Source organism: Mandrillus leucophaeus, unplaced genomic scaffold (assembly GCF_000951045.1).
Source record: "Mandrillus leucophaeus isolate KB7577 unplaced genomic scaffold, Mleu.le_1.0 Scaffold241, whole genome shotgun sequence".
Taxonomy (NCBI): Eukaryota; Metazoa; Chordata; class Mammalia; order Primates; family Cercopithecidae; genus Mandrillus; species Mandrillus leucophaeus.
In genome coordinates, this window is record NW_012102488.1 from 2,981,025 (window position 1) to 2,992,317 (window position 11,293).

The 11,293-nt window shown below is 37.8% G+C and overlaps 1 protein-coding gene across 1 annotated transcript in view; it reads left to right on the forward strand.

Moving 5' to 3' along the window:
* IREB2 (iron-responsive element binding protein 2) overlaps positions 1-11,293 on the forward strand; it is a 63,074-nt gene that overhangs the window by 26,593 nt on the left and 25,188 nt on the right. Inside the window, exons 5-9 of the mRNA XM_011982707.1 lie at positions 783-1,001; positions 5,051-5,120; positions 6,260-6,443; positions 7,751-7,890; positions 10,744-10,915. Of these exons, the coding sequence (XP_011838097.1) occupies positions 783-1,001; positions 5,051-5,120; positions 6,260-6,443; positions 7,751-7,890; positions 10,744-10,915 (785 nt within the window). The remainder of the gene's footprint in view (positions 1-782; positions 1,002-5,050; positions 5,121-6,259; positions 6,444-7,750; positions 7,891-10,743; positions 10,916-11,293) is intronic.

Here is an 11,293-nt window from a genome sequence, read left to right on the forward strand (position 1 = left end):
TAAAAGCTAAAACTGGTGAAAAGTTTGGAATGGTGGGTTTTTTTGGAATTAGTCTGAGTGTAAAGTTATTTTCATATTTGTGTATTTCTGCTGACATTTTTGGTAGAAATGTATACGCCTAGGACCTGCCTTTTGGAGTGAACCTCTGAATTCAGTCTTTGTTTCCTTTTTGTTTTTTAACCTACTTGTCTTTCAGAAAGAATTGAAAGATGTGAGCCATGAATGGTTTTAATTATTTGGTGATTAAAAACATTGAACTCACTAAAGCTCTATTTTCCTTCCACTGAAATAAGTATCTTGTATTTATAAGGCCCCTTTGACTAAGACCAAACTAGAGAAGACGTATTTCCGTTGCCATAAATTAACTTTTTTAAAACATTCCCTGGAGTAGTGGAATAAGACTGTAATTTATTATAGCCCATGAGAGAGATTTTGCCCTCGAGATAAACTGTAGCTCTAAATTTCTTTTAAGTTGTTAGGGGGAAACAATCTGTTTCAGTACTTGCTAAAAGTTATGTGAATTAGTAGAGTATATGAAAGTGATTTTACTGGACTCTTAGAATTATGTTTTCATTTCTGTAAATTTAAATGACCTGTTTTATATATATACACACATATATATATAATCTGAGATTTGCCTTTGAAACCTGAGTTAAATGATACAGTAGCCTTCAAACATCATTCAGTTACTTCTAGATAGCGTTGCTAGTGTGCATTTTTTTTAAGAGCTAATTTTTGTCCCTTTTAAATGGCTTTATTTTGTTTTCTTTTTGGAATGACAGTGCAATACAGAATGCACCAAACCCTGGAGGTGGTGACCTGCAGAAAGCAGGAAAGCTTTCTCCACTTAAAGTGCAGCCTAAGAAGCTTCCCTGCAGAGGCCAGACTACCTGCCGAGGATCTTGTGATTCTGGAGAACTAGGCCGAAACTCAGGAACATTTTCTTCACAGATTGAGAATACACCCATCCTGTGTCCTTTTCATTTGCAACCAGTGCCTGAGTATGAGATTGTTTTTCTTAGTGTTTATTAATACCAGGTTATTTTCCAGTTAAGAAAATCAAATTTATTCTCATTCCCACCCAATTACTATGTTGTATTGTAACTAATATGTTACCTTCACACTTAAGTACTGGATTGAATTTTTATATGTATTTCCTGTTATACTAAAAGAAGTAAATTTAGTGAAAATGGTGATCTCTAAGTACCATTCTGTTACCATTACTAAGAAAACAAACCTTTCTTAAGATTTATCTGTAAATATAATTTGTCTTTTTGACGATTGTAAGCAGAAAATGGGGTCTGATTTTAAATTAAAATTTTTACTTTAGTACATTTGTACCATTCGCATACTCATTATAATGTCATTCATATTTCTTATGTTAATTCCCTGTATATATTTTTAGCATTTTTTTCCTACTAGGGGGTTTCTTATCTTTTCCTATTGCATTAAGTGCTCTATGTTGGCTGGGCATGGTGGCTCACAACTATAATCCTGGCACTTTGGGAAGCCAGAGCAGGTGGATCACTTGAGCTCAGGAGTTTGAGACCATCCTGGGCTGCATGGTGAAACCCTGTCTCTACAAAAAATTACCTGGGTGTGGTGTCGTGCCCCTGTGGTGCCAGCTACTCAGGAGGCTGAGGCAGGAGAATCTCTTGAACCCAGGAGGTGGAGATTGCAGTGAGCCAGGATCACGCCACTGCACTCCAGCCTGGGCATGACAGAAAGAGACTCAAAAAAAAAAAAAAAAAAAAAAACCCTATGTTAACAATAAAATTTTTATTTTTTATGTTTCAAATCTAGTAAGTTCTTTTAAATAAATGATTTCCTATATGGTAACATGGAAAGTAGTAAATATGCCTACAAAATAATTCTATTCCTAGGATTTGGCTTCATTTCCTAATAGGTAATTTTTTTAAATAAGAAAAAGAGTTCTATGGCCAAGTGAGGTGGCGCATGCCTGGAATTCCAGCACTTTGGGAGGCCGAGGCAGGTGGATCACCTGAGGTCAGGAGTTCGAGACCAGCCTGGCAAACATGACGAAACCCCATCTCTACTAAAAATACAAAATTAGCCAGCATGGTGGCAGGTACCTGCAATCCCAGATACTCTGGTAGCTGAGGCACGAGAATCGCTTATACCAGGAGGCAGAGATCACAGTGAGCCGAGATCATGCCACTGGGTGACAGAGCAAGACTCTGTCTCGGGTGGGGGGAAAAAAAGGAGTCCTACGACTTTTTAAAATATATACTATAAAGTTTCCAAACTTTTAAAATTTATTTATTTATTTTTAGAGACAGGGTCTGACTATGTTGCCTGTGCTGGTCTCAAACTCTTAGGCTCAAGCGATCTTCCTGCCTTGACCTTCCAAAGTGGGTTTTTTTGTTTTGTTTTGAAACAGAATCTTATTCTATTGCCTGGGCTGAAGTGCGGTGGCATAAGCATGGTTCACCGCAGTCTTGACCTCATGGACTCAGGTGATCCTCCCGCCTCAGCTTCCCAAGTAGCTGGAACTTCAGGCACGCACCACCATGCCTGGCTAATTTTTTCTGTAGACAAGGGGTGTTACTGTGTTGCTCGAACTGGTCTCGAACTCCTGGTCTCAAGTGATCCTTCTACCTTGGCTGTCTAAAGTGCTGGGATTATAAGCATGAGCCACTGTGCCCAGCCATATTTTTATTTTTAAGAGAGTTATGTGAATTGTTTTTGTCTTAGTTTAAATAATTCATGTAAAATATAACAATTTATCCCATTGTTAGTAAACGGTCTTTTTTTTTTTTTTTTTTTTTTTTGAGATGGGGGTTCTCTGTCACCCAGGCTGGGGTGCAGTGTCACCATCTATAGTCCACTGCAGCTTCCAACTCCTGGGCTTAAGTGATCCTCCTGCCTAAGCCTCCAGAGTAGCTGGGACTACAGGCACACACTACCAGGCCTGACTAATTTTATCTACCTTTTTTGGGGGTAGAGATGGAGTCTCACTATGCTGCCCAGGCTGGTCTTGAACTTTGCTCATGCAGTCATCCCACCTTGGCCTCCCAAAGTGCTGGGACTGCAGGTATGTGGCACTCCACCTGGCCTTGTTTTTTTAATTTAGTAAAAAATACTTACACTTTAGGTTTTAAAAAGTTTAACACATTTAAGATTTAGAGTAGCTAAGAGTAATGTCCATTCATTTATCCTAAGTACCAAATAATACGTTAATTCCTTTGTTCCTGACCGGATCTTCCAAATTCTGCCTAGTTCTAAAATTTTAGGCTTAAGATTTTTATAAAGCCACAGGTTATAGTGACCTCGTATGCTCTTCCTTTCTAAGGATTCAGTATAATCTGTGAGTCTTTTGCCATCAAATTTTGACAGTTTTATGTAATTGCTTTCTTGTTCCTGTTGCCTAGTTGTCCTGGTTGTTAGGAACATGTTGACTTTTGAGATTAACACCTCTTATACAGAAATTAATTTCCTGAAAAGGCAGATTTATTGATTCAAAATCATTGATTTCTTTAGTTTTTGTTTCTTTTTATAACTGGCACATCGTAAATGCTTAGTGCTATATTTTTGTTTCTAAAAATCCAATCTTCTGTAACATTTCCCCATAATTTTGACTCTGAATTACAAAGCATTAAGATAGATTTTATTGTAGTTCCTGGCTATGTGATAATAGTGACTCATTGGTATCCTTTAATATGTCAATGAAGTATTAATTACAGACTTAAAAAGTTGAGTAGAAAGATGAGAGCATAACCTTTGGCACTTCAAATTACCCCCTATTTGAAGTCAGTTTGTGAGCCAATAAATGTTTATATGGCACTTTGTAGCCATAAGTGCTGTTGAAAGGTAAAATAATTGGAGTGGCTCAGAAAGCTGTGTTCCCTGAGGCCCTGAAAAAATCTCACTAAGATATGCTTGGCTTCAAAAGATGACTCAACTATAAATTATTAAAGTAATCTTTGTTTAAAAAAAAAAAAGTTTTGCGGGTGTGGTGGCTTACGCCTGTAATCCCAGCACTTTGGGAGGCTGAGGGGGGTAGATCGATCACCTGAGGTCGAGAGTTTGAGACCAGCCTAACCAACATGGAGAGACCCCATCTCTACTAAAAATACAAAATTAGCTGGGTGTGGTAGCACATACCTGTAATCCCAGCTACTCAGGGGGCTGAGGTAGGAGAATCGCTTGAACCCAGTGGGGCAGAGGTTGCGGCGAGCCGAGATCACGCCATTGCACTCCCACTCCAGCCTGGGCAACAAGAGTGAAACTCCGTCTCAAAAAAAGTTGACTATTAAACAACTGTAATTATCTGGACTAATAATCTGGTCCCTGGAGGACATGTGTAATCTAAGTTATATTGATAGTCTAGTGAACACCCAGTCACCAGCTGGCAGGTAAAAGAACCAGCTTAAAGCTGTTTGAAATAATTTTTTTAAATATCTATTAGATAAAAATAATTTTCTAAAAATGGTACTATGTTACTGCATAGAGGTCAATTATTTTTGTCTCTTAAATAATTCATATAAACTATATAATCCATGTAAAGTGAACTGCTACTTATATATAAAGTAGAGCCTTCTTTTGGTATGAGATGAAATATTTTTGCAAAAAGCTGTTTTTAAACTATAAAATGATGTTGAGATATTGTTCATCAATGCTGCATAGCAATAATTAGCACCCATCTCCTAGTTTAACAGGCACAAGAGCCAGGTGGGGAGGAAAGTACATGCTTGTCGAAGCTACTACCTTCCTCTTTTCTTGAAGTGGATAACCCAACAGTGTATTTTTATTATCACTTTAAGTACAGGTTTGGACATTGGTGTAATGTGGCTTTCTTACACTCCGTAAAGTACAACTCATTTTTGTAGTTTTCTAGTGTGTTATGTTAAAGCAGAACTTTGTTGAAAAAGAATAATTCTGAGAAACCTAATAAATAGTTCTTCCAAAGATTTTAATAATATATTTGTGTGTATATATATATATATGCCTAAGAATGATGACTTAGAAAGAAACAAGGCAGGTATTTTTTGTAATACATACATTTAATGCCAGCTCTTCTTCCTTTTAGACCTGAAACAGTGTTAAAAAATCAAGAAGTAGAATTCGGCAGAAATCGAGAGAGGCTTCAGTTTTTTAAGGTATAAATGATTCAGGGAAATTTTTGTATTGTAATATATAAACTAATGATAGGTACAATTTTTATATCTTTAGTTGTTTTTTTTTTATTTGTTTGGTGGGGGGTGGGTGGGGAGACAGAATCTCGCTGTTACCCAGGCTGGAGTCCAGTGGCGTGATCTCAGCTTACTGCAGCCTCCACCTCCCAGGTTCGAGCAATTCTCCTGCCTCAGCCTCCCGAGTAGCTGGGATTAGAGGCGCACACCACCACGCCTGGCTAATTTTTGTATTTTTAGCAGAGTTTGGTTTTCACCATGTTGGCCAGGCTGGTCTTGAACCTCTGGCCTCAGGTAATCCGCCTGCCTCGGCCTCCCAAAGTGCTGGGACTACAGGCATGAGCCACTGTGCCTGGCCTATTTATTATTTTATTATTTATTTATTTATTTATTTTTATTTTTGAGGAAGAGTCATGCTCTTGCCCAGACAAGAGTGCAGTGGTGTGATCTTGGCTCACTGCAACCTCTGCCTCCTGGGTTCAAGCGATTCTCATGCCTCAGCCTCCTGAGTAGCTGGGATTACAGGTGTGCACCACTGCCTGGCTAATTTTTGTATTTTTAGTAGAGACGGGGTTTTGCCATGTTGGCCAAGCTGGTCTTGAGCTCTTGGCCTCAAGCAATCTGCCCACCTCAGCCTCCCAAAGTGCTGCGGTTACAGACATGAGCCCCTCTGCCCAGCCACTTTAGTAGTTTCTAAAGGCATTGCAGTAGTAGGACGCTTTTGTGCCTCAAATGAAATCTTATTGGAAACCCCATTGTGTAAAGAAAGATGAAAACAGTGGCTCTAGTTTAGGAGAGAGAGCTTGGAGGGAGCCTTGTACACTGAGCCTTTCTTTCTTCCCATTCCTGAGAATCTTTGGAACACAGTTGAATACTGTCATTTGTCTGGACTTTTTTAACATTTTTGTTTGACCTAAAGGGTGTCTTAATAAAAAATGTATTTAGGTTCAGTATCTGTATCTTTGTTTTTAACTATGTGATAATGAACTTTGTATTTACCGTATTGAACATTAGTTAAAATATTTTTAGTGTTAATATTACACCTTGATTGTGAACACAGATTCATATACTAACATTTGTATTTCTTAAATTTAAACAAAATATAGTGGAGTTCAAGAGTTTTTAAGAATGTGGCAGTAATCCCTCCTGGAACTGGAATGGCTCATCAAGTAAACTTAGAATATTTATCAAGAGTGGTTTTTGAAGAAAAGGACCTCCTCTTCCCAGACAGTGTAGTCGGCACAGATTCACATATAACGATGGTGAATGGTTTAGGGATTCTGGGGTGGGGTAAGTAAAGACTAAATATATTTCATTTCTTTTGGGGTTAAGAATGTCAAGAACATTGTAAAAGAACATAAATTATTGAGTTTTTATAGCCTCTTTGAGGCTCCGTGTTTTTCATCTGTAATAGCAGCAGCAACAACAAAATATTAATCGAGAGTTTGTGGTCAGTGTTGTAAAAGAGGATTTATCAAAAGAAATTTACACAGTGCCTAGCACAGCACTACCATTTGTGAAGTAATTGAATGATGATGATATGTCTACAAAGGTTGCTTCTTTGTCTAAGGTATTTTGTGGCTTCTCCTGGTCTTCTTTATTAGTCCACATTTCTTGCCATTTTATACAAGGCCCTTCACAACCTCTGGTGTCCCTTTAGCCACTCACCAACACCCATCTTAGAGACTAGTCATTTCTTTACTTATATGGGCTGTCTCTTTTCTTTTCTTTTTTTTTTTGGAGACAGAATCTTGCTCTGTCACCCAGGTTGGAGTGCAGTGGCACAATCTTGGCTCACTGCAACCTCCACCTTCTGGGTTCAAGTGATTCTCATGCCTCAACCTTCCAAGTAGCTGGGACTACAGGCACATGCTACCACACCCAGCTAATTTTTGTATTTTTAGTAGAGATAGAGTTTTGCCGTGTTGGCCTGGCTGGTCTCGAACTCCTAGCCTTAAGTGATCCACCTACCTCGGCCTCCCAAAGTGCTGGAATTACAGGCGTGAGCCACTGAGCACAGCTAACTGTGCTCTTTTATACCCCATGACTTTGCATAGGCTATTTCTTCTGGCAGAATGCATTCTGCCGACCATGACTTTGTTGAAATGTGTCTACTGTTAACTCATCCAAGACTGGCCTCAGTTATCTTCTGAAAGCCTTAACTCCCTTGCCGAGTTCAGTGTACCTCACTTTGTAAACTTACTCTTTCACAGCGTGTTATAATTGTTGAATTTTTTGTCCTTTTTCATTAGACTGAACTTGTTGAGGTTGGCAGAGACTGGATTTTGTTTTTATCTGTACCTTGAATACAGTACAGTGCCTAGCATAATGAATACTTAAACTAGTATTTTAATTTGAATATACTTAAAACTAATACTTTGTCTTGAATATAAAGGTAAAATAATAGTTTTTTGACCATGCGCGTGGAGTCATGTCTTTTGGGAAGCCTTGGGTTCAGTGTCTACATTAATAGCAATATAGCAACTCTGTAAAGTACTGTGTAAGACAAGCTCATGAAACACCTAGAGACTCAGATGTTACAGAGATAAATTATCTTTAAATATACGGTGCTAATATACCTGTCTTTATTACATTAGGGGTTGGAGGCATTGAAACAGAAGCAGTTATGCTTGGTCTGCCAGTTTCTCTTACTTTACCAGAGGTGGTTGGATGTGAGTTAACTGGGTCATCAAACCCTTTTGTTACATCCATAGATGTTGTTCTTGGTATTACAAAGGTAAGTTAAAGTTGTGGTAGCTCTACAACTTAATGAACATTATTTTTATAAAAATGGAAGAGCCCTATGAGAGCAGGGATTTGGGTTCATTACTGCATCCTCAGGTCTCTGACATTAGCCATGTCATCATAGTTATAGTAATAACAACAAATATAGCATTTACTTTGTACTAATAAATACAAAGAAATTTGTTGTGTTCACTTATGTTAGCTCGTTTATTCCTTGTAACAAGTCTGTGAGATGGGTGCTATTACTATTCTCATTGTAACTCTGAGAAAACTAAGGTACAGTGTAGGGTTTAGTGACTTACCAAAGGGTCGAAGGGCTGAGTAGTAAGGGGTAGAACAAAAATTCCAGGCAGTCAGATTCTTGAGTCCATTCTCTTAACCATTATGCCTTATTAGTGCCTTGTTGCCTTAATGAACACTTGCTGACTACATGATTTTTTTTCATTTTTCTACGTGAATTTTTAAAAAATGTTTAGCAAAAGTTAATTGAATCTTCTTTAAATTATTTGCCCATTAGAAACTGTTGCTCTACTAAGTAATGCTTTCAAAAACATGGACTATAGAAATGTGATATATCATTTTTCTGTTGCCGTTTTAACATTTCTCTGGATTATGTAAAAACCTTTTCTCTGAATTTCTAAAATACTGGCTGCAGAACTTCAATATGTATACTGAGCTTCTTAAGCGTATTAATACATAGACTCACGGATTTCCTAGTGAATAATAATTTGTAACTCTTCTTCCTAAATGTCTGGCTTTTACTAACTTTATTTTAATGATTAAGTGCTATTTTGTTAAACGATTGTACCTGGAAAATGTTCCACATGTAATTCCAATTTGGATCCCAATCTCAGCATTTTTGGTTAGATGATTGGTACAAAGGCTTTCAGGAGTATCGGTCTCAGCATTTTTGCTTAGATTATTGATATGAAGGCTTTCCGGATGCTCCAGCTTAAAGAAATGATAATGCCTCCCTCCCAGCATTTGGTCTTGATCCTTCTTCCCTAATTAGAAAAGAATTTGGCATCTTAGAGAAATTATTGATTCAATGTATGGTACCAAAAGATCAAGAAGTCAATTGGGAATTGCAGGATTATTTCTAAAGGAAAAGGAATATCCCATTATGTTTTTACAGAAATCAATTCTTTACTTTAGACATCCTGAAAATTAATGCAACTTTTTAGCCTTCTCTGGCTGTTTTTTCCTGACAATATTACTATGTGTGTTTTGACATTTTAATTTATTGTTAAAAAATTAAACTATTAAGTATGTTTACATTTATTGAATATATTATTACTTCTTTTTTGCGACCCTGTTCCATTTATGATCCTTACAGGAGTAATCCTGTGTTGTTTTTTTGATGAGAGCAGCTTTTGGTTTGTAATATCTAATCTGTATTTCTCTCATCCTAAAAAATATAACCATACATGAGGAAACATCTTTACCCTTAGGGTTTGAGTTTCTGTATCTATAAAAAAGGGTTTGGATTAAGTGACCCCTGGCACTTATAAAATGTTAGGGCTTAATATTATTCATAGATCGAGGATAGTTTCATTCTTAGTCACCTCCTTAGTCACTCGTATACCAATCTGAGACCATTTTACAATTTAGAAAAGACGAATAACTGGTTGGGTTACTTGAGAGTATAATAACCAAGAAAAATAATTTTAGAAGGAATTAAGTTTGAAACCACATGTTAACAAATTCCACCAAAGTGGGATTTGCCTGTGATTAAAGATGCTGTAAACACTTTGGCCAGTAATTACAATTTGAAAAATTTTTATAGTCAGTATATAATTTTTTATTTAAATATACAGTTTCGTCAGTCTATTAGTATTTCATTAAGTCTAAGATGCCATCAGTGGTTAACAAACACCACTGTTTTATGCACTGCTAAGAAAGAACAAGGGGCTGTATGCAGTGGTTCACACCTGTAATCCCAGCAGTTTGGGATGCCAAGGCAGGAGCATCACTTGCAGCCAGGAGTTCAAGACTAGCCTGGTCAACACTGTAAGACCCTGTCTCTACAAAAAAAAAAAATTTTTTTTAATTAGCTGGGTGGCCAGGGGCGGTGGCTCAAGCCTGTAATCCCAGCACTTTGGGAGGCCGAGACAGGCAGATCACGAGGTCAGGAGATCGAGACCATCCTGGCTAACACAGTGAAACCCCATCTCTACTAAAAAATACAAAAAAACTAGTCGGGCAAGGTGGCGAGTGCCTGTGGTCCCAGCTACTCGGGAGGCTGAGGCAGGAGAATGGCGTGAACCCGGGAGGCGGAGCTTGCAGTGAGCCGAGATCTGGCCACTGCACTCCAGTCTGGACGGCAGAGTGAGACTCCGTCTAAAAAAAAAAAAAAAAAATTAGCTGGGTGTGTTGGCACATGCCTGTAGTTCCCAGCTGCTTGGGAGGCTAAGATGGAAGGGTTGCTAGAGCTGGAGTGTTGGAAGCTGCAGTGAGCTGTGATCACACCACTGCACTCCAGCCTGGGCAACAGAGTGAGACCCTGTTTCTAAAAGAAAGAAAGAAAAGGGCTGCCAGCTAAACAGACACACTATTGAGTTGATGTGCCCTGATTTCAAAGACATGAAAATGCTAATTATAGCCACCTTGAGCTTTCAGGCCCCTTTCTACCCTGATTAACAGTGACATTGGACCAGTCTTCTCTTTACTCCTTATCTTAAAATACCCCCAAAACCAGAATGAATTGATTCTTAAGGACAACGAAGGATCTCATTCCTTCACCATCACTAGTATTGATTAAAAATTATATTTTGTAGTTTTCAAACAATCCTTGCTAATCTTGTCTTTGCAATTTTGTATGTGTTTCTGTGTATCCCTTTTATAGCACCTCAGGCAAGTAGGAGTGGCTGGAAAGTTTGTTGAGTTTTTTGGAAGTGGAGTTTCACAATTATCTATAGTTGATCGAACTACAATAGCAAACATGTGTCCGGAATATGGTGCTATCCTCAGCTTTTTCCCTGTTGACAATGTGACATTAAAACATTTAGAACATACAGGTAAGAAGATAAAAGATCATTAGAATAAGCATGTTACATTTCCAGTGTGTTTGATAATATTTTATAAATGACTACCTTATACATGTTATTTAATATTCACAAAATTACATTATGTTGAAACAACAACTTCCAAGCAAACATCAGATGTCTTTAAAGAGTGTTGTGTCCTCAAACCCTAGTTCCCTGTGACGCATTGAAAACAATTTAACGGAATTATTCAAACCATTGGTCCTGACTTGACTGTTTCCCCAAAATAATGGATACCTCCACCTCTACTTAGGGGTGCTGACTACATGATTTTTTTTCATTTTTCTACGTGAATTTTTAAAAAATGTTTAGCAAAAGTTAATTGTATCTTCTTTAAATTATTTGCCCATT